A 23,692-nucleotide genomic window follows, 5' to 3' on the forward strand; every position below is an offset into this window, starting at 1 on the left:
GTAAGAAACTAATGTAAATCGGTTACATCGTGTCCATGCACACAAGTTGCCATGGAGACATCTGATCGATGTGCAGGACTGTGGGAAACTAAGAGAAGAGACAAGCAGGTCATATTGTGACCACCAGCTGCAACAGAGAACCACATTTATGCATCATGTAATTAGAAAAATAAACCTCCCTCTGTTTCACCACTGAAACAGTTAAATCTACTTCCTGATTTCACAGGAAGTTCAGCTAGTATCTGCAGAGGCTGCGCAGGCAAGGTCACGTGAGAGAGCAGCTACTTATAGACTCACCCGTGTGTGTTTCAGCATTTACACTTATTTCATGATGCTCCCATGTGCGAAAGAGATAGAAAAGGTAAGAAGACTGAAAAAATGAATTATATGATAATTGATTTTTTTTTTTTTTAAGAAATTTGCAACTTTAAAGCAAATGAATAAAAAAAAACAATACATTTCTCTCTTCTGTTAATCCCTTTAAGAGTTAAATACTTGAACGGTCACATCAGCTTGTTTAGGAAAAACACATGTCCTCTCATAGCAGCCAATGGATGGTTGTGCAACTAATTAGAAAACAGTAAGAAGCTCTCGACCACAAGAAAAGAGAAAACATGTTGGTTTACTGTCAGCAGGCAGAGCTTTGTGATTCCTCTCATGCATATAAGTCTCAATAAATCGCTTTTTGTACCCAGGCTTTGGCTCGGCCGCCGGCTCGCCTGCCTGCCTTTCTGTCTCCTAGCGGCTCCTTGTTGTGTTGATGTGTGAGACCACAGTGGGAGACAGCAGCAACAATCTGACATGCCTGATGAGAGCATGAAATTCATAGACAAATGAAGTTTTGTGATGCGTGCTTTGATGAGCAAATACAGATCGCTGACAAGTACCAGTGATTAATATTAGAAAATAGATCTATCCATGTATATGTGTTTTTTATATGAGAAAGAAGTTATGGAAACAGAAGTTAGGACTGACATCGACATGTGGGAGGCAGAAGTCCTGAGAGGCCGCAAAGGTAGAGTTCACTTTCTTGATCCACAAATTCCACTTTCATATGGAAACAATACTTAGTTTACTACCATCCTCTCCACTCTTCCCCTTTTAGCTCATTACAGTTTAATGGATGGTCTGTTTACTGTTCAGCATAAACACAGAATGAGACTGAACAGCACAGGCAGGACTGTATACGGCATGTCTTTCTGTGTGTGTATGTGCACATTAGGCTTCGTGTGTGTATACATATACAAGAACATGTTTATGAAGAAGAGGTGCTACGCAGCAATAAAGAGTGGGACAGAGACGCTGCATTTGTGAGCGTCTCAAACGCCACACACGAGCAACTGTTTACAGGGCAGAACATGCACTTAGCAAACCACCAGCTGCAGCTTTAATGTATAAGATATTTCAGTTTAAAGTTAAACACAGTCACACAGATGTTTGCTGTACTGCTGTATTTAGACTCACCCTATACCCACTTAGATATTTAGTCACTCCAGCTCAGCTATATACCGATGCAGCCCAACTCTGGTTGTGCAATGTCCATGAAGTAAAGATAATATCGGTCTTAATTTAGATGAAACTGTCAAAAATTAAATGAAAATTAAATAATACATATAAATACTACTATATAATTAAAGCAAAAATAATTAATATTATTATATTAATAATGGCCCACATGTGAAAGGGTTTGTTCACAAGTGATTAACCTACAGAGAATTATCACCTTATTTTTCCCCGCAACTTTGTTTTTCTGGCCTGTAACTTTACTGCCTTGTTTCTTTCTTGCTGTTCTGGTTTTTTTTTTGACAAGGCTCTATAAAAACACTTAAGCAGCTGGAAAAAAAAGATTCCCCTCAGGAGTTTGTAGAGACCAAAAACAGAGGTAAAACAGGGGTATTTATTGGACTTATAGCCTATTCACCAGGTGGCCAGAAACATGACTTAAAATGACTGTTTATGCTGCTCTGTGTCGACTGGATGTGAAAATAAGCAGGTTTCGTGACAGGTTTGCTCTATGAAGTTTGGTATAATTTGGTGATTATATGTCAGTGCAGTTTTTATGGCTTGTTTCTGCTGCACCAGAGTGGCCACACAAATTTGTCATTGCACATTTTACATTGTACAATATTTTCCATGTCCACAATGGATTGTATGATGATGTGTAAGTGAAACGTGATGCTTGGGGCAACAAACCCACATAGTTATCTTGTATCTCTGAGTAACTAAGCATTTTAGCTTCTAGTTTTATTTGCACAATTTTACTATTTTGGTTCACACTCACTGGTCTCATCACATTTGTTCTGACCACATAAAGCTGTTGCTTTTATCAAAAAAGCTTTGATAAACGGACGGTACACTACCTGCCCCAAACCAAACAGCTGACAAAGTTAACAGCTACCTGGTGAATGCTGTAGGGGATTTAGCTGCTAAAGAGAGGAGACCAAAAACAGGATTAAAATAAAGTTAAATACTGGATTTACATTTGCCAGGTTGCAAAAAACACAACTTAAAATGAATACCAATGTTATTTCATGTCTATTGCATGTGTAAAATAAACATCTATGTGCTAACAAGTTGGCCATATCAACTTACAAGGTGAGAAAATGCCAGTGTTGTGTTTATATCTTTTCTGCTGCCCTCAGTTAAGGCCGGATTAACAAGAAAAAAGTTAACGAGGATTGGCTTCACAGGCCTAAACACACACACAACTGAGTGTTTGAACACACATTTAAATGTATTTAGTTTCACAGGAGGTTTGCGTGCAAACTAAAGACTAAAATATATGAAGTGAAACATGGTTATTGAACTACAGCATTAAGCTCTGCAACACAACAACAGCAAAAGCAAGTACAATACAAATTGTGATTTCATAAACTATAATCACCACCAGAGGTGAGAATATTTTAGTTTTTAGTACATGTAGAAATAGATACAGCATGAATGAGTCATGTCATAATTATATAAGCATGGTAATAGTCGAGTTATGTCTATATACTGTGATACAACACAAACAGAAAAAATGTATTATATTTGTAAATTTATGTCTGTTTATGTATAAAGATGTGAAAACTGAAAACAAATACGTCATCTTAAATGTCAGTGATGGACTGTCTGCAAACCATAGAGGGTTTCCAGTGCGCTGTGTACAGTTGTTCAGACAATTAGTAATGTATGTCTGTCTGTTTTCACACACACTTCCTCTGCATGCATCTCATAACAGAGGAGATGTTAGAGAACTTCTACAATATGGAGTTATAAATGAACATGCAGAAGAGAAGCAATGAACAGGTCACTAAAAAAAAACATGCACTTATCAAATCTCACCACCAACACCACCTCCACATTTGCTGCTTCCTCTGTTTAGAGGCATTGTTTCTAGTTTCTATGCATACTGCAAATACATCTCTATTGTTACTGATAACCACACATAGCAAGTAACTCAGAGACTTGGCATGAAACAGAGAGCTCAATTTTCAGTTTGCTTCTTAACCTGGTCCACATGCAAGATGTATTTCTGACCCTAAATCTGGCGACATGCTGCCTCCATATGGAAAAACCCAGATGCAAAATTTTGTCAGATAAATGAAGCCTCTGTTTTATGAATTACTGTTTACTAATTCAAAGGAGGTTAGGTACTTAAAGGTACACAATCTTAATGAGCTTATTCAGCGATGTACACACATGACACCAACAGAAGACTTTTCAAAAATATTACTGATAAACTCATGTTTGATTTTTAGTCAACACATTCGTAGTGAGGAGTCTTCCAATGATATTTTCAGGACAGACTTCACATTGCTGTCCATCATCTCACGTAGTGTCTGTCAGACAATTGCCACTAAAGCGCTTTTTGAAGTTGCATCTTAAGCGAAATTGTTTCTGCGCGGTAGAATGAATAAGCTGTATAAAAATAAAAAATAAAATAAAACACATTGAGCTCCTAAATGATCTCAGATGAGGTACAGTCTCCACCACTTAATTCCACAGCTTATTGAAGATGAGGCTGGCTGAGTGGCAATCAAAACAACTTGTGTAGCTTCACAACCAGAGCAACATGGAAGCCATTTTAATGCGCCACACTCTGCTCTGTCACTTGTACGATCGTGGCAATGCCAATACATTCCAGCTCTTGAGACTTTGAACATATTTAAAAACAGGGATCACATTTCTGGTTCTTCGCCTGCAGTGATTAAGCACGAGCTTTGCTTATTGTTTATCTGTTTTTACAGTTATGACAGACATATCCAAACTGTGCCTGCATGTGTCCAAGAATGCTTGCGTCGACGTACCACAAGAATGTCAATTGTTATGTGGACCTTTCAGAGCAGTTTACTTCCCGACTTTTCCGCTTGCTGCATGATGAGCTGTTGAAGAAGTGGAGTTTGACTGGCCTCTAGAAACTGAATTTGAACAGAACTGAGATTGTCCTTAGTTTTCAGTTCCTGGTGAAACTGCTTAGTTTCTCCCATAACTGACTTTGATTTATTCCCTGTACTTCTGCTAAAATCTAAATCTCTTCTTTTACTGTTTTCAGATGGACGAGATAGACACCATGTTCAGTCACCTGCTTGGAGAGATGGACCATCTCTCTCAGGTGAGTTGTGTTACTTCAAAAACCAGGCAGAGATGCCGTGCTAATGGTGTTCTGAGCTAAGGGCCAATGTCCACATGTTAACGTGCCCACAGTGACAATGCTGACATTCAGATGCTTAACAGGTGTAATATTTACCATATTCACCATCACAGTTTAGCCTGTTAGCATGCTAATTAGCACCAAACGCAGTGCAGCTGAGTCATAGACTGTAAATAAAGATGGAGCCTCTGTAACGTCACCCACAGGTTTCTGAAGAACGTTTTTGAAGCTCAGAGTGGGCTGTTCCCCCATCACCGTCTTGGCAGAAGTCTGGTTTGTGGCAACTCAAACTGGCGATCCTCCAATTATGCAGAACTTTAAGCCTTAATAAAATTTAAATGGATGAATTATATAAAGACACCCAGTACAGTTGTCATGAAGGGGAAATTAGCTATAGATTAAGAGTAAAACTATTTTTTGTTGTTGTTTATTTCTGCTGTAAAGACATGTCTCCACATGTCTATGGGGACTGACTCGCTTTTGGAGCCAGCCTCAAGTGGTCATTTTGGTCTAACTGCCGTTTTTAGCACTTCAGCATTGGCTTCATTTTTCAGCCTTGGAGGTTGCTACTTGAGCTGAGTATAGCAAATTAGTTCTGTAGGTGTTTGGTCATAAACCAAAGTACTGGACAAATTAAAATTTTGACTTCTATGAAAAGTCAGAGGAACACTAAAGTTACAACATTTTATCCTGAATGAGTCCAGAAAGAATGAATTTTCACAGATTTTTAGATATTTTACTTTAGATATTAAACTAAAACTGCTGAGCTTCTTGCAGTGCCACAAGAAAAGTCAGGGGAATCACCAGTCATTAGGATTCCCTTTCTGGAGATCAAAACATCTGTACCAAATTTCATGGCAATCCATCCAATTCTTGTTGAGATATTTCAGCCTGGACCAAAATGATGGACCCACTGAGCAGCATTGCCATCGCAGGAACCACACAGCCAACGTGGTTAAAAATACAATGGACAACCATCCCATCATCTGGAACTGTGAGAAACACAACAACAGCATGATATCAAACATCTTTGGGTCGCATTCCTTCTCAAAACATGACCAGATGAGCTGAGACTCTTACGCTCTCCGCTGAGTTCCCATCAGTGCTTTTTGAAGCAGGAACAAGTTACAAGAAGTGAATCAGACCAATCACTTGATGTTTACCTCACTAATCTGTACATTATCTGGTTACATGGCAGTCTTTGTTCTGAAACTGAGCGTCACACAGAAAAATGTGAGGCGACGATTGGATGTGAAGTCATCGCATCTGGATTGGACCGTGGGCGATGCTGCAGATCCCCTTAAGCGCACATAAGCTGCTCATCATATAACTGCAGCTCGCCAAGAAAAACATTACGCACTTTTAACCGATGCAACCTCAGCCCGAAGCGCAATTCATTATTGTCCATTTCAAATCTCTCCATGTAAGCTGAACGAGTGCAGCACTAAGAATGGGATCAATCTCGAACATTACATCAGACATACCAGAAAAAGGCTCTATATGTCACTTTGGCATGCGTCCTCTTGGAAAGCCATCGCAATGACAAACACCACTCCACAGACTATTACCAGAGTTTGTAAGAAAAAGCATTTGATTAAATCAGCGATCCTCTCAGAGCCTGGGACACAAAAGGATTTAAAGTAATTCCTCTTGTAGCCTTGATTGGGTCTCTTCTGCTTTACTGCCCCAGAGACAGAAGACAAAGATGAGTGTTTTTTATCCCTGACTTAAGCAGCTTGGAGGTGTCATTTAAGCAGCAGCTCCAGCTTGACGACATGTGTTTTCAGATTCATTTTGTGCACAGGTTGGCAGTCCCAGCTTAAACCTGTGGAGACTTGTGTTAATGAGTAAAATGATGCAGTTTAGATATGTTAGATATCAGCCCTTTTCCCTCATGGGGAGGCAGGTTCACAAGAGATGTTTTAATCCATAGAGGAATTAGTGCCATCTCATTGGTTTGCAGGGTCAATTTGTGAGACTGCAACATTTTAGTTTTAGTTTTAATCCCTTTTTCTTAATGAGCTTATGTATATTTCATTGTCTGGTTACACGCTGAGGGCAATGTGTTCTCTAGTATTTGTGCAGCTTGCAACCAGAGCATGATTAAGTTTTTTATCAGGAAACAGAGTCACTGATAAAAAACAGGCTCATGTAACAGAACTGAACAACAGTTAAGAGGAGTTGAAGGACACATGTGGCTTACTTCAATCTCTGGGCTGCTCTTTAATTACAAGAGTAATCACAACTACAGACTGTTTAATAAATAAAAAAAAACTCCTGTTTTTTGAAATGAAATGGACTTTACAACATTAAAAGAAATTACATTTGATTTTTTTTTTTACAATACACGACTGTGTTTTATTGATGAGGGCAGGACAGAGGGGCCCTGTGGGTGTGAGATGTTATTAATGAGCCGTCACATCATTTCTCTGCAGAGTTTGTCTCTTGCAGCAGACACACCAGAGGTGGATTCTCCTTCACACAGACAGAGCACCTTCTCCATCGGCTTCACAGACCTGAATGGTGAGTGTTGGTTCACTCGTCCAAAGCAAGAAGAGTCAGATCAGTGCTGTCACACAACCTAGAGTCAAGCTGCCCTGAAAGAGAGTGAGATGTAGGAGGATTCGAGCTGGGAAGAGATGAGAGGAGAAATACGTTTTTTATTTGAAGTTGGGGAGTGGATGTTTTTTCTTGTGGCAGAATGTGAACATCTAGAAACAAGGAAGCACAGAAGTGATGATAATCACTTCTTGCCTAAACAGTCTTAAAAAAAAAGTCTTACAAATATAATGAAACAAATAAATGAATTAACTCAAAGCATGAGCGTGAAATTATGAAATTGTTGGGCCAACAAACCAAGTCAGTCTTTAGCTTCAACAAAAGTGAGAGAGCTGAAGAATATCTAGTTTGATTCAATACAAAATTTACAAAGTTGTGTTAACGAATACTTTCTGAGATTTTAAGGGAAACCTGTTCTGGCTCAGAGGGTCCTGTCATCATAACGTCTTCATTAGTGAATGATAGAGTTGCTGTTTCTTCCTGTTTATAGTCTTAAAATATGCTTACTCAGTGTGTTGTCATGTGTTCAGCCCCCTGGTTTGATGAAGAGTCTCATGAATTTGATCAGATATTAAAATACATATTCCAGCTGACCACCATGTGAAGATTTTCATTATGTGAGTAAGAATAAATTTAAGCTTTAATCTAAAAAATTTCAGTAACACTGGATTATTTAGTGACACAGTCAGGTCCAAAAATCAGAGACCACTTTCATCATGGGCCCCACTGAATATGTGAATATGTCATGTTTTGTTAGTTGGGTGAAAAATAAACAGTGAGGCTGATATCTGTAAAATTACAAACAGTAACACTGGATTACATCCTGCATTGTTTTTTGTGAATCCCTTGTGCTTAGAAGGCTGTTTGAATCCCACATAGAAATAGTGGAACAACAAAAACTACCAGACAGAGACGTAATTACAGAAGGTGAATACATCAAATATCTGTTGCAGAAAAAATGCTGTCCATAAAAACCATTAACACAGAGAGTATTTGATTTCATGAAAATATTAAAGATTCATATATGTGAAAATGAGTTTTCTCAACATATTAATTTTTACAATGCAAACAAATACAGTACATGCGTTGACCTTTTCTTGCTAAATGAATTTTGTGGAGACATCATTTTCATTTCATTTTCATTTCATTTGAAACTAAACCTTTTATTTAGTCACGTCTCTTCTGCGTGTTGTGCCTTTGTAATGACAGTGAAGTTTGACTTTGGTAGTTTTCCAGTGCAGCCTTAAAACCTTGATTGCCCTCGATTCCTCACAGAGTCTCTTAACGAGCTGGAGGACCATGACCTGGACGCCCTGGTGGCTGACCTGGGATCAAAAACCACACAAGATCAACAGACCAGCAGCGTCACACACAATCAGACTGCACCATCTACCATCACTCAGCGATCTGAGGCCGCAGCTTCCCTTCCTCTACCACCAAACACTACTGGATTTTCTGAAGCACCGCAGAGGGTGACTCAATTTGTCGCTGATCACAAAAATAAATTTGCAATTTCATGAACATGTAAAAAAAAAAAAATTGATACCTTCTTCTATTATGCTTCCAGAGTGAACCCCAGACAAAGGCAGACAAAATTAAACTGGCTCTAGAGAAGCTGAAAGAAGCCAAAGTGAGGAAGGTAAAGTCGACACATTTGTGTGCCTCTTTCTTCACCATGCAGTTTCCAGTACTAAAGGTAACCAATCTCTTTTCTCCTCCTAGTTGATAGTGAAGGTGATGATGAGTGACGGCAGCTCCAAGACTCTGATGGTGGACGAAAGACAAACGGTGCGTGAGGTTCTGGACACGCTGTTTGAGAAGACACACTGCGACTGCAGCTTCGACTGGAGTCTGTGTGAGACCAATCCTGAGCTGCTGATTGGTGCGATTACTGTAACACACACACACATACACACACGCTGTACATGCACTCAGATCATATGCAGGCGATCATAGCACATGCATCACGTGTAGCACATGCATCTCCACAGAAGCAGGAGACGCTGTAGCACACATGTTTCAGGACTGAAGACTGATGCACACAAGTTCAGGGAGTTTCTGGTTATTGTTCGCCTGCTCTCTCATCTTTTCAGAGAGAGGCTTTGAGGACCATGAGAGTTTAGTGGAGCTGCTGTCCTCGTGGACTCGTCACAGTGAAAACAAAATGTATTTTGTGTCAAGACCTCAGAAGTATGTGATGTTCACAGAGCCACAGGTAAGTAGGAGTGAGAAACTGTGTGTTTATGTAGTGTGAATACATGGTTTAACACTCAGCTGGTAAACTGAACCATGCTTTTCTCACCCTCAAGTTATTTTACATGTGGAAGAAGAAGAAGTCAATTTTAAATGGGATTAATGAACATGCCAAACAGCTCTTAATCAAGGTTAGTTACCAAGTCCACTCCTGACATATTACTGGGATTTTAACAAGTTATTGTGTCATTTTCAAACTAAAAATAAACTATAAAGTCAAATATTAACAATACATAAAACATTTTTAAGCATGTGTTATTTCATAAATGAAGGACTCTCTACTCTTGTTTACTCATCCTGTGTTAATTTCTGTTTTGCACCTCGTCTCTCGCCTCTGACCCTGCAGGAGAATTTTGGGGGTTCTTCTCTGATTGTTCCTAATCTTGAGGGCACACTGTACCTGAAGGAAGACGGGAAGAAGGTTTGGAAACCTCGCTACTTCGTGCTCAGGGCCTCAGGCATCTACTATGTACCCAAAGGAAAGACAAAGGTAAGTTTCTAGGCAAATCCAAGAAAATGAGAACAGTTTATCAGATTTGATGTGAAATGCAAGCATGTTGGTGCACTGTTGATGCCAATGATTTGTTGTCTTAGAGACAAGAGGTAGGTCCCAACACATAGGCCTAAATAATCTGGAGAAAATTCTGGTGGGCTGCTGTCATGACAGTAAATGTGGTAAATATTAATAATAGTTTCATGTTTCCTGAGGTGATTTTTTTTTTTTTTTTTTTTTTGCATAATGTACAAAAAATTAAAAAAAAATAAAAACTTACTCATTGTCTTACTTTAAATTCTTAGCTATAAGTAGTTTTAAGGTGTTGATTTACAACTTTTCATTGGTGTGTGATATTTTTAAGTATGCAGAAGTTAGACTTGGTGATCTTTAGACAAGATTGTTGTTAACATGATAACAGGATGTGTCACTGTTACATTTACACAAACTACAGTTCAACCATACGTATTATCAGGTCTTTTGCTACATCATTTCATTTATTGCTGAGAGTCAGATGACAAGATATCACTTGAGATTTAGTCTATTACCACCTCTTAAGTTAATTAACGTGTTATACTTGTTTATTATATTATTAATATTATTTATTGTTGTTTATTATTCTGTTCAAAAATTACGAGTAGTGGTTTAACACCAGGCTTGCTGCTCCCAGTCTTTTAAGCTAAGCTAACCAGCTAACCGAGAAAGAGTCTTACAAATAACCCACTGCAAAAAACCACGTCAATATTGCACTTACTTTTTTCAGTTAATTGAACAATATATAAAATATGGCATTTTGATTTGTGAGTTTTATAAAGTGACACAGGGATGATGTATTTTTGTTGGCCAATCCAGATGTTAGCATCATCTTGGCTCCCCCAACAAAAGGACATGGACATGGACTTTTGGATTCCTGCAGAAAATAAGCTGTGTGACAAACAAAAGTTTATGATACTCATATGTTTTGTTTAATACAATAATCTTCACAAATGATTAAATGATTAAATGAAGCACAATCACAATGAATACAATCACCAAAAGTAGAAAGTTAATGTTAATGACTATAAACAAACTACAACACAGTTGCTTGACTTCAAGGTCACAAGCACTAAACTTCCAACTTGTAGTTTGATTTAGTTCTTACCTCTTCTACAAAGGCCTTTCCTCTAACAAAGGTAGGAATAGCGCAAGCATAACCTCAACAGGGCTGTCAAAGATCGGTTTTGTGTTTGAAGTGACAGCACCCTCGACAACCTCTGTAATGAAAGCCTAAAGGAATTCGGACCGGGGAATTTACTGACATGAAGATATCTTGAGCTTGTGTTAACCCTTGATACAGCCATCTAACCCAAAACCCATTCAAAAAACCCAAAGACTTCAGGGCAAGGAAACCAAAAGTGCCAAAATGCTACCATTGCTGTTGGTGTAAGTAGGCAGTTTTTCCTTACATTTGGACAGAGCCAGGCTAGCTATTTCCCACTGTTTTTAATCTTTGTGCTGAGTTGAGCTAACTAACTCTAGACAACTGAGTCATATCGATTTTCTCATTTAACTCCAAAAAAAAGCATTTTTTCCCAAATGTTGCGGTGCTGACAAATGGTGTCAGGTTTTTCACGCAGAATATTAACAAATGCTAGTTGGAGACAGAAAAAAATGGCTAAGACAAGTATTTCAGCAGTCCTTTAACAAAAAGACAAGAGATTTTTATTTCCTGTGCAAACTATGATGGCTTACGTCTGAGCACTCCAGTGCAGCTGAAGCAGAAAGTAGGACGAGCTGAAGAAATGAATATGGACAGTGAGAATTGAGGCCTCGCCACTGTTAAAGAGAAGCATGTCATTCTGTCACAGAGAGAGAAAGCAGAAAAACACAGTCCAAGCAGGCTAACTCCAAAAAATCATCGAAGAGGGAGAAATACTTGGAGGGGGAATAGTGCGAGGCAGATGTGCAAATTGCAAACATAAGATAGCTGCAGGAATCATCTGAGGCCAAGAACACATCGATTAAGCAGAGGAGGATCTGGAAAGGATGGTTCATTATATGATGATGATGAAGTCGTCCTGCAGTCTGAAATGTACCAATAGTACAGTGCAACAAGACCAGCAGAGACGTAAAGGGTAATATATGAAGACATGAGAAAAATGGAGCTGTGATCATCAAGCAGGCGACGTTGGAGGAAAGGTTAGAAATGGCTGAAATGTGGATAAAACCTCAAAGAGAAAAAAAATAAATAATTGAGAGCTGCTGTCATCCTCTGAAGGTCACGTATGTTTCCAGGAAGATACATGTTGTAGTTTCTGGTGAACAACTGCATCATGTCATTGTGGTTTAATGTGTGAATATGATATGCTTCTGCTTAAAGTCAAAAATAGAAGGAAGGAATGTCGAATCACTTTGGAGTGAATTTCAATGTCCTTTTCCTGCTATGCAGCTTGATTGTGGACTTTCTTTGAAAATTAAATGAAGACAAATGGCCTTGCATTGACTTCTTTGAAGTGTCTTCATATTTTATATCTACCATACAATCAGTCTGAGAAAATTGACTTCCCTACATGACATGCTAAAAAAAATGCCGAAGCTTCAAGACAAAGTAATGAATTTCAACTGCTCTAATTTATGCTGTCTCTTAAACAACACTGTGAAACCGCTCTGGGTTGGCAGCAGTTTATAACATTTTAAAATATGCTTGAAAATGTGTTGCCATGGCTTATGTGTAAATTACATATATGGACAAACATTGATTTTTCTCCAATGCCAGTGTGTGAGTTTTTCCACTGTTCCTGTCAAGCATCTAGGAAGAGCTCTGCTGTGCATGATGCATGCAGCAAACCCTGAGACTTATTACAGTATCAGATACATTAACACCATAGTCACCAACAAGTCTGATAATATGCTGTTTTTCTCTGTCGCAGTCCTCCAGTGATCTTGCCTGTTTTGTCCATTTTGAGAAAGTCAACGTCTACACCACCAACAACTACAAACAGAAATACCGAGCTCCCACCGACTTCTGCTTCATGCTAAAGGTGAGATCATTCATGTACACAGTATATTTAAATAAGGCTGTTCTGAACGCTACAGGAGCTCCTGCAGAATAATGACACTGCACATACTGCCCATACCACCCAGCTTCGATTAAAGATGTCTTTGCTAAAGGGGGTAGGGGCAGAAAAGTGAACAAAAGAGAAGAATAAAAGTTAGTGAAACAGAGGTGACCTGAAGCAGAGCTTATCATGATGGTCGGTGGAGAGGTTGTGGCCTTGTGGGGGCAGTTTAGCATTTAACAGATGTGTTAATTAAGGCAAGTAAGATAGCAGAAAGAGAGCAGGACAAAGTGTGCGCTGGTGTGTGAGTGTCTGAGTGTGTAGGGTTGTATCTCAGGGTCATTGGTCTATGTGCTGCAGAGATGACTTTAAACCTCGCATGTATCCATGGTGCTCTCAAAAGTTGACCTGAATTATCTACTGTACTCTTAGGGTTGTAACTGCATGTTAAATATCACATTAACAAACATGATACCCATGCATGAGCACTATTAAATGACTCTAAAATCTTTTACTGTGTGGTACTTCCTTTGTAGGAGCAAACAGGAGCACACAGACGCTGCACAACTGCACTCCCACACCGCAACAGACAGCTCTCTGTTCCAGCAACATTACTTAGTCATGTTGTGGGGAAGTTAGATGACAAATGATAGACAAACCTCCTCTGGTTTTATGCAACTTTAACCTTTGGGTTTGGGTTGGCTTTTGACAGCCTGCCAGTATTTCAAACAACTTTGAGAATCTGGACCAAACACCTAATAAACGTTGTGGTATGTTCAGGTGCAATAGCTGTGATGTTTCTTGTCTCTTAGATATATGGTCACAGTTCGATTTCCAGTTTTTGATTTTAAGTGAATTAATTTAATGAATGAAGTTAATGATTTCCACTGAGTGTTTTGTTTTTCTAGCTTCATGGTCCACATGGTCCCTGGTGCAGGAACAGCTTTGTATAGTGTGCCCTCTGCTGGCTCTTGTGTGTACAACAAATACACAAACTGAGCAGAGGGGCAGTTTGTATTTAAAGGGGCTTCCATCTATTTTAGTGCTATCCAGCCTGTGGCCACAGATTTATAATGTCCTCTGAGGCTCTGAAACAACCTGCAAACATGATCCTATATCCACATATAATGTTTCTATCATAGAGAGCCTGTTTTACTGAGGCTGTGGAGTTTGAAAGACATGGGTGTTTAGCATGGAGGCAGGGACAACCAAAAGACACTCTTCAGTTGCATTATGGGAAGTGTAGGATCCAGTGTTTTTGGAGCTTGGGCCCTACTACAGTCAGGATATTTCAACATCTGCCATATTGGTTTTGACCATTCCTTTTTAATCTCTATCTTTTGTGAGTCTTTCAGCTTTATGGCAGTGCATCACTGAATCACTGGGATGTCCCTTTAACATCACTGTTGTCTCTGTACTGTTCTCTCAGCATCCCTGCATCCAGAAAGAGTCTAACTACATCAAGTTCTTGTGTTGTGAAGACGAACACTCACTGTTGCTGTGGGTGAACTCCATCAGAATAGCCAAGGTCAGATTCAGCACTGTCAGTAACTCACCTCTCTGTACACAGACCACTGAATTCAGCTTCACATCCAAACTTGAAAAAGCCACAGACAAAAATTGAATTTGTATTTCATTACTGGCAAAGAGTTCAACAGACGTGTGTCCTCTGTGTGTGTGTTCAGTATGGGACTGTTCTGTATAACAACTACCAGGCTGCAGTGAAGAGAGTGCCCATTCTGCAAAAGCTCCAGTCTGCTAGACAAAAAGGTAAGTTACACACTTTCACAGGGCTGGTCTTAATAATAGTCCTAGCTTTTAAAGTCGCTATAAAAAGTAGAACTTCAAAACATTGTATAAAAGAGTTTAAGTTTGAAAGTTTAAGTGGAAGTAAATCGATAGTAATGTCATATTTATTGCGTGTTTAAAAGCTAAATTAGATCACTCTGTATATTCTGATTTTATTTTGAAAGCTGTACTTTAAGCACATTTACACATTCTGGCCCAGGTCAAAGCACTGCTGTTTCTCAACAGCAAGGGAAAAAAAGCTGTATATTCAAACTCAAAATTTACTTCTCATTTGATTGTCTTCACAGACGGATCCAAGAGCCACGCCACAGGGATCAGTCCACAGCTGGATCCATCTCCAGCCAAAATCACAGATGTTGAAGACTATTCACCAGAGCCACCACCTGACTTCATCCCTCCTCCTCCTCCTGGCCACACACACATCTGAGACACATCTTCACCTCCATCTGAGTGTCAGGGTTTTAACTTCAGCTGGGCTGGATTTAGCCAGTTCAGCTTCCCTTGTCCATACATCTGGCAATGAGGTTTCAATAACGGACAAACATGTGGTAGTAGTAGTGTAACATGTCTATGATGCAAAGTAGCATATTCTAAAAGTTATTTATTTTCAAATCTATAATGATATTTATTTGTGTTTTGTTTTGGACAAATATATTAACATACATAACAGTATGTTGTACATTATTACATCTTTTCCAAACATCTTCACAAAGCCAAACGAACAGTTCTGTTCATCGTTTGAATGAGCTGTTTATTACAAAAAGACTGTACATAAATTTCAATCAACACATCCTATGTACAAACTGAGAGGAGAAGACAAATATCAGATTCTGTTCCCATGAACATTTAAGTTACTGATCGTTATTTTTTTTTTTTCACGTTTGATCATAAGAAAACACACATCAAAGAAAGGCGCCTTGACCTGTGATGCCCTGAAATGCTCAACGTTAAGTGGTAAACATTACAAAGTTCTGCACGTCAGTGGTTGTCTCATGATTTCTCTATGAAAAAAGTATAAATAAATCCTTTACATACATACTGCTAACAAACCTTCCTCAGCAGTCTTCAGACATAAGAACAAGTTGAATGCAAAGCTAAAAATACATTAGGTAGAAAAAGTTGTTTTCTCACAAAAAAATTACCTCATGATGGAAAAAATACAATCAAGAATGGGATGTAGTGGCAAATCATTCGCTGTAATGACGGTTAGATACTTTCATGCACAGAGGCTCAATGAATACTGTTGATCTGACTGAGTCATTGTCTCTTCTAGTCTGTGTAGAAACCTGAAAAGGTTTCCTCAAGATCCATTTCAGAATAAAAGTTCATGTCCAATGCCCATTATTTCCAAAGTACATGTGATTATGTTTGTCTATGTGACTTGTTAGAAACACATATTCTGAGATAAGCATTAGCTTCAATGATATTTGACAGTAAGCTTTACTTGCACCAACAATCACTTTGTAAGAGCAGGCATCTTATTTTGCAAAAGTAGTAGAAATAGGAAAAAAAAAAAGTCTTCATATCAGCGGTTTTTAAGCCCTCAGGGTTGCATTTCATTCCCTCACTGCAGACAGCAGGTGTCATTCATGTGTTGCACAGACTCTAGAGAAAAAGAAACGTAAGTAGGAAACTGATTCTAGCTGTTGTACACTACTGCTGAGTCACCTACATTCACTACAATGCAGAAGTGGTTGAAGATCAAAACGACCAATGTTCACTTCCTAGAACAAAATAAGGAGACTAACATCCTTTGTTACATTTCTGTGTGGAGCAGTCTTGTTTTGAGGTTGTCTGGGTTGGTGATTATGGTTATTGAGCACCAGTGTGAAGCACCACACCATCAACCACTGAAAGAAATGACAACAAACGTAAAGGTTAGTCGATAATTCGCAGACAGCAATTCTGGCGTCGGGGTCAGAGCCATGACGGAAAATCATCAAGTCATCACAGTCGTTGATAACTAATCAGTGCAGCTATTCCAACACAATGGAAAACAACATGAACACATACAAGTCAGTCCTTCCTCTGCTTCTCGTTTTGAAGCAAGAAAACATTGCGGAGCTCTGCTACAGTAGCTGGACAGCATCGCCAAATATAGTGACAATGATCAGAGTGATACAGCTGTGGCTGAACAGAGAAATACATGTTTATACACGGCCACTGTTGCCCAGATGAAGTTGAAATGGCACTGTGAGTGATGAATAAAATTAATATTCAAGTAAAAATAAACACAAAATTAAAAAGAAAAAAAAAGAAACAATCTTGGCACCACCTCCACTGACGCAGATGGAAACTCACAGGTGAAACACACTAACTGACAAATGTACTGTACTGGCAGCTTCTCACATTACAGTTTATATACATGTTAGAGAACAGAAAGAAACTCCACCAGAAAGAAGAAACGGTTTCTTTTTTTCTTTTTTTGTAATGCATTCTATACACTCACTCCACCCTTTGTAACTGCACCCCCACTGACACAGAGCATAGTCAATACACAACTCCAGGTTGCTTTTCCCTACCCCATTTTTTTAAACATCTTGTGATTTGGACAACGACAGCATGGAACATTCAGTCGTGTCCTAATGCACTTGTTGATGTTTGTTTGTCTTTGTCAGGTTTTTTTTTTTTGATAAGGTAAGGTGGATGTTTTTGAAAGGAGGGAGGAGCTGGTCTGCTGGTCTACAGTGCAAATGAAGGGGGAGGAGCATCTGTGCAGCATCTGCCTCTATTCAATGAAATCATGGTAACACTACACTGTCTGTACTGTGAATACTGGAAATGTTGGTTGCACACACACAAATTAACACTAGCTCTAGGTTTGTTTGATATTCTTTCAAACTTTTTATTGTTCGTAATTTCTTGTGAGGCAAATGTGACCCAGTTTGAAAAGTACTACCGACCGCAACAGATGTGACAGCGGTAGAAAAAAGGGGATTATCTTCTTCTTTTCATCCACAGTGTAAACCAACAGACCCCAGTCATCCAATGGCTCAGCACCCTGCTTCATTGTGCAACATTTTTTTTTTTTTTTTTGGAGCAGAACAAACCTGTGCGAGCACAAGCCCCTCCCCCCCTAAAAGAAAACCATTTTTTATATTCCAAAGACTTCACCATAGCACTTCATTCAAAACAGGAGCTGTATGAACTGCTATCGCTGCACTGCATTCATCTGTACATCTTCACGGTTTTACCTCTGTTCAAAACTGCAGTGCCATGTTGGGGGCGGGTTTTTGTTTCTTTTTCTTTTCTTTTTCTTTTTTTTTTTAGTCAGCATAGTGCATGATGGACTCGACGTAGTTTCCTGGGAAGAGTCCGGTGACGCCGTTGCAGACGCCTTCAAACCAGCCGTCGTCGTTCTTCTTGATTATGTAGATGATGGCTCCCTCCATGAAGGACAGCTCATCCTCCTTGTCCTTGGAGTAGTCGTAGATGGCCACAACTGTGAAGAGAAAAAAACAAATAGCACCAGTGAAAATAAATCTGCTTTTCCATTGGTGATGAACAAGCAAAATGGTATCACTTCTTTTCCCTGGGACTGACCTTTCTCTAAATAAACCTTGGGGGCCCAGTGGGGGTCTCCGTCAGCGTAAGGATCACTGTAGTGAACCACTGCTGCCTCTTCTTCCTCATAGTCCACGGGTGGTGGAGGAGGAGGGGGAGAGGGCTCCTCAAACACACCCATGTCCTCTGGTGGAGGCGGAGGAGGCGGGGCAGGGCTGTCTGTTACTGGAGGTGGAGAAGAATCAAAGAGAGGAGAGTGAGAAAAGCACTGGAGAGATAAAGCTGCTCTGATCTGATCTGGTGCCGCAGTGACTTTCAAGATCCTGCTGCAGCGTTTGCACCTTTTTCCTTTTTAAAATTCAATACATCCTCCAACATTTCTTTGGCTAGATCAGGTCAAGGTCAAACACAGCAAAACTATCAGTAACAACATTTAATTCAACAACAGATGTTAGTGTATGGAGGAACCATCTACAGGGAGTACAATATTCTACACTGTATATACAGTCATCTTAATTTTTACCTATAGACAAGCATCATCTAAAACAGGAATTATAATGAACCTCGTTACTGTGAAGAACCTGCAGACACTTCAGTTTAACATCAAATATCATATTGAATGTGCAGTAATTTAACTGTGCACTAGAGGGCAGCTTGGGGTCTGTTTTACTTTGTAGTCAGGCGTCTGACAGCTTCTACCACCAACATTCAAGCTCCAGAGCCCTGCTCCAAATATTAATGTCATGAGTCCAAATCACCCAACAATCATATTTCATCTATTAAGTTCAATCATAGTTTCTATAAATTTCATTTTCCCAACATGAAAGTCAGTAAAACCAGGAAATGTTAGAATGTAATTATTTATTGTCCTGAAAGTTTAAATATATTCCAGTCTAAGACACTGGAATTAGCTTACAAAATACCAACCATGTGTCCGTTCTTAAAACATGCAGAATGTACTGTGCAGTATCTCCTCCAGGTTGTGTTAAAGCCCCAAACGTCCTACTTGAGTCAGTTTTGTGAGACCTACTCAAAAACATAGTGGGTGTATTTCCACTTACAGAGAGCTTCCCTCTGTGCCTTAAAGCTGAAGGTTCTGCAGAAGACACAACATGTGTGTGTGCACGCTCACACAAACGCAATGTGGTGAAACAGGTGGATCAGTATTGTACAGAATGTACTTGGCCCTCAGCCGCTTCCACTGGTCCTACAGTCTTCAGTCTTTCAAATACATTTGTGCCTCTTGGAGCAAGTCTCCCTGCATCCTCATGTTCAGTGATGGAAGCAGAATTGCACATTTTGTCTCTATGAGCCTGCTCTTGCAAAGAGAAACTGGCGAACAAGAAGAGCTCAATTATGATCCGTTTACATACCTGTTTTTCTTCTGACCACTGACTTTAAATCCGTTTAAACATTAAGAGCTGAAAAGGCCTCACCACATAACAATAGTTGTCTTGGATTTTATTAGTATGATCTAGGGCTGAACAATCAAAATATTATTGAAATTGCAATATTATTGAAGTGCAATATCCAAATCAATCCAAATCCAAACCTGAGCTGCAACCTACAAATCACATTCTCCAGATGAACAGGAACTTGCTTATTTGTTACAGACCTCATATCATCATTTTTTTTTTTTTTACTTTTAATTTAAAATGAAATTGAAAAATGTACTATTCTCACTAAAACCGTGACTCATACCACAATTGCAATATCTGTCAAAATTATCATATTGTTAGCATATGGTTCAGCCCTAGTTTGATCCACTTCTCCTTTTACCGTCTGTGTAAACACAGTATATATTACATTTAGTCCCAGAGAAAGTGTGTAGATGGTAAGGACTATATCTGACTGAATCCCCTGTGTAATGATGGGAAATTACAATTCAGGCAGACTTTAAAAAGCACTTGGGTGGGTCCTATGGTTTTTCCACTATTGAGGTGATAATGTGTATGATCATTATTTTGAGATTTGTTTTTGTATGAGACATACAAAAAGTGTTTTCAGTGCTGTGACCTGCTTCGGGCTGTGCCACTGTCTGTTCAGTTAGGGTGGGTATCGCTGCTCATACTAACTAGCCAGTTCTTCTATTTACATACTAATCCCATTTCTGCTAGTGAAAATGTAAAATGTGTCACTTCCTGAGTGCCAGAGAACTGCTACAGTAAAGACTTTGCAGACACATACTGTTTAGAAGAGCACGTGTAAAAGCTTTTCCAAAAAACTGATGCATTATTAAATTATTTTCATGTAAAATATGCTCATTGTTCATTTAAGGCCTGTTAAAGAGCAGCATTAACTGCACTTCATATCAAGACACACCTATATTAGCATAATCTATTCATTATCTGACTGTATGACTCATATCCAGCAGGTACTTCACTTCAGTGTGATGGCAGACAGTGTAACGTTAGACCAGACAGGTACAGAGAGTCCCACATCTGCACACAGCTGCATCTTTGCAGACAGGCGGTCGGTGAATCAGGACACAGCATCAGGTCACATTTTCTCTCCTCAGTGGACAGAGAGCACAGGACGCATAGCTCTCGGTGATCCATCCATCACCATGGCAACAGACAGACATCCGAGGGGCGAGTGCTCGCCGTCAACCCCGCATACAGTGCAGGAGAGGGTGTGCTGAGTGTAGCAAGCCACAGAGCAGAGTGGAGCTGTGAGGCAGTGTGTGGATGCTGAGAGCATTTCAGAGGACTGAAGAGACGGATGTGTGTGATAGAAGTGACCTGAAATCTGTGTGAAGATAAATGACGACACCTGTGCAAATCACCTTCAGTACTTCCTGTCTGATTCTAGCTCCCTTTTTTCTTACATCATTACAGTATCAGCAACTAAAACTACTGGGGTGTTTTCTGATTGGTTGGTTGCACATCTGCTTATATTTCATATTTCTTTTTGGACACTTAGACATTTATAATGTCGTTAATTCGGTGTATTCTGTTTTCTGTTTAGCCTCGCCTACTGTCTGTATGTGTTGTGAGTAGAGTGAATGTGTCTGTGAGTAAGGGGATGTGAAGAGTTTTGCAGTGTCATCCTTGTAAGTACACGATTTTGAACGTGAGCATAAAATGATGTTCGGAAGTTCACAGCAGGTACATGCATCTGTGAGCCTGTATATATGATTTGTATCTGTACATTTAACTGCACTTCTCCTCACAGATACATGCATGTCTATGGATGTGTTGAGTACTTACTGCTCTCCTGCATTCTGGCCACAAAGCCGGTCAGAGGGATCTGTGGGGTCAGCTGGACCATGGGAGGAGGAGGCGGAGGAGCCACAGACACTGGAGCAGCAACACCCAGAGAAGCAGAAGGAGCAGCAGGGAGATAGAGGGCGACGGAGGTGGTGAACAGAGACAGGATGACAGAGCAAGAAAAGAACAAAAGACGTGACAGAGGAGAAAAAGTTCAAAAGTAGAATGGAGAAAGATGAAAAAAAAAAGAAGAATAATAAGACAAAAAGCTTGTGAGCGAGAGAAACAGTGCAGGAAGCATTGCTGAGCAACTCATTTACACATTTCCAATCAGTGTTCTTTTGTGCTGCGCGTTTTCAAGCTGGGCTACAGACGCATTCATTTCATCTCAATCTGAGAATCTACCTCATCAGCATCTGTTTTAAGTCAAAAGCAAAGGCTGTAGGCAGCGGTAGATTTTAGCTCCCAGTGAAAGTGGTACAAAGCACTACACAGACTCAAACACATAACGGTGGCACGGCGGCAGCGCTGTGGCTCATAAAAGCATTTACAGGTAAAGCAGCAGCATCTAAATCCGATCTGATTTAACTGAATTCTCATCATTAGAGTGGTGTGTGTAGATCAAGAGCAACATCCACTGAATGAACTTGTGTCTGTATAATCTCCCTATAAAGGAGCTTCTGGCTACAATGCCTTTAAATAGGAGATAAATGGATGGGCAAACAAAGAGAAACCCAGCTGTCCTCACTCAAAGACATGATGTCACGCACACGCACGCCAGGTCTGACTCATAAATCACATGTAATGGAGGGGCGTCTGTAATCTCACTGGGCAGTGATGTCTTATTATTCCACCCAGCTCTCGCCGCAGAGCCGCATCTATACACAGCTACACCCTGTGAGATCAATGAGCTCCCTCGTCCAGCGGAACTGGCTTTCTGTGCTGTAAAACTTCTATCACAGCCACCGGAAATCCAAACGTATCTTTTCCTTTAATTCAATTTCACTGACAGAGATGATACGATGTCCCAGTTTAAGTTCCTGTCTGATGCAGCTCTGCATCATCGTCTTCTCTCCTCCCAGACAAGACAGGCAGCCTTCTCCTCCTGTGTTACGTGCCAAGGAAGAAGCTTGTCCTTCGAGACAGGAACCATTAGAGGAGAATGGCTCAGAGTGATGCCTGCCAAAATAAATTCTGCTCCTCTGACAGAAAATATGCACATGTCCTGCGTTTCCCCTTGTCTAGCAGCTGTTTATGTGTTTTCTGCCCTGAAATGCCTCCCGCCTGTCTGTCCTGAACAAGAAAGCCTCTCCAGCTGACTAAAGTGATAATGTCATAACTCAATTAGAGGTGGTAATGAAAAGCTCTGCACACAGTGCTGAGGTGGGACGGTTTCAACAACCCTGACTCCAGTAATCAGGGTTCATCATTCATTTTCATTCGCCTCCGGAGGTGCCAGCCAATTCATATCTAGCAGAGGAGCAGCAGCTAGAGGACGCCAAATTATATTCAAGTTTTATTATATTTAAATAAGGCTGTTCAGGAAATTTAAAAGGCCAGTTAAAATCAAATTTAAGATCAAATTCCCCTGTAAGATACTGAAAATCAACATTAAATATAGTTTACAGTGATATTCCCTGATTTGATATATCCCACAATCCTAATTTTACACTCTTCACACCAACCGTCTCATAAGCCAAACAGTATATAACAAAATGACATTATTGACATATAAATGAATTGAATCTGACTTACCTGAGTTCTGTGGGTAGGCAGGGCCCCCGTTGATGTGAGGCTGCTGGGAGGAGACGGAGGGTGCGCGGCGGTAGGTGCCAGTGGCCGACACCATGGAGGCCGAGGAGGTGGTGGAGGAGTTGTGACGGGAGATCTGGCGGGAGATGGTGCCGAACTGGGACATGGGGATGGGACCCAAGCCGGGCCCCTGGGGCACTGAGGCCGAGGACGTGGCCACTGCAGGAGAAGGGATGGAGAAGCATAGATACACAGCATTAAAAAAAAAAAAAACTTCAGTCTGATAAGTCACTTTTAGCTGTGGATTTATTTGAAATATTTTTAATTATCATAGGTGTTAATTTTCAGTATTTCTACACAGAATGCCAGTAGAAATAAATAGCTGCTGTAATAAAAGGATGGACTTGTAGTATTAAAGTTCAGTTCACCTTATTTAATACTA

General features: G+C 39.9%; 2 protein-coding genes across 5 annotated transcripts in view; one reads left to right on the forward strand and one right to left on the reverse strand.

The window, feature by feature from the left end:
* LOC139628979 (amyloid beta A4 precursor protein-binding family B member 1-interacting protein-like) lies at positions 1 to 16,137 on the forward strand. Its single transcript, XM_071491274.1, has 13 exons — positions 1 to 361; positions 4,535 to 4,594; positions 7,069 to 7,156; positions 8,468 to 8,664; positions 8,760 to 8,831; positions 8,915 to 9,074; positions 9,286 to 9,407; positions 9,502 to 9,576; positions 9,792 to 9,935; positions 12,848 to 12,958; positions 14,406 to 14,504; positions 14,662 to 14,746; positions 15,073 to 16,137. Exons 1-13 carry the CDS (start codon positions 329 to 331, stop codon positions 15,210 to 15,212), a joined length of 1,386 nt encoding a protein of 461 aa, XP_071347375.1. The 5' UTR covers positions 1 to 328; the 3' UTR covers positions 15,213 to 16,137.
* Positions 15,511 to 23,692, reverse strand: part of LOC139628978 (abl interactor 1-like) — a 25,027-nt gene continuing 16,845 nt past the window's right edge. For 2 of the 4 annotated variants that reach the window (XM_071491269.1, XM_071491270.1), the window contains 4 exons: positions 23,254 to 23,469; positions 21,499 to 21,588; positions 18,329 to 18,514; positions 15,511 to 18,227 (listed from right to left, as the gene is read on the reverse strand). In XM_071491269.1, the coding sequence (XP_071347370.1) occupies positions 18,052 to 18,227; positions 18,329 to 18,514; positions 21,499 to 21,588; positions 23,254 to 23,469 (668 nt within the window). In that variant the 3' untranslated portion in view covers positions 15,511 to 18,051. The remainder of the gene's footprint in view (positions 18,228 to 18,328; positions 18,515 to 21,498; positions 21,589 to 23,253; positions 23,470 to 23,692) is intronic. The other 2 variants (XM_071491271.1, XM_071491272.1) reach the window with 1 other exon arrangement.

The sequence above is a fragment of the Trachinotus anak genome, unplaced genomic scaffold (genome assembly GCF_046630095.1).
Source record: "Trachinotus anak isolate AG129_WGS33_773 ecotype Australia unplaced genomic scaffold, CSIRO_AGI_Tana_v1 ptg000012l, whole genome shotgun sequence".
NCBI classification, from domain to species: domain Eukaryota; kingdom Metazoa; phylum Chordata; class Actinopteri; order Carangiformes; family Carangidae; genus Trachinotus; species Trachinotus anak.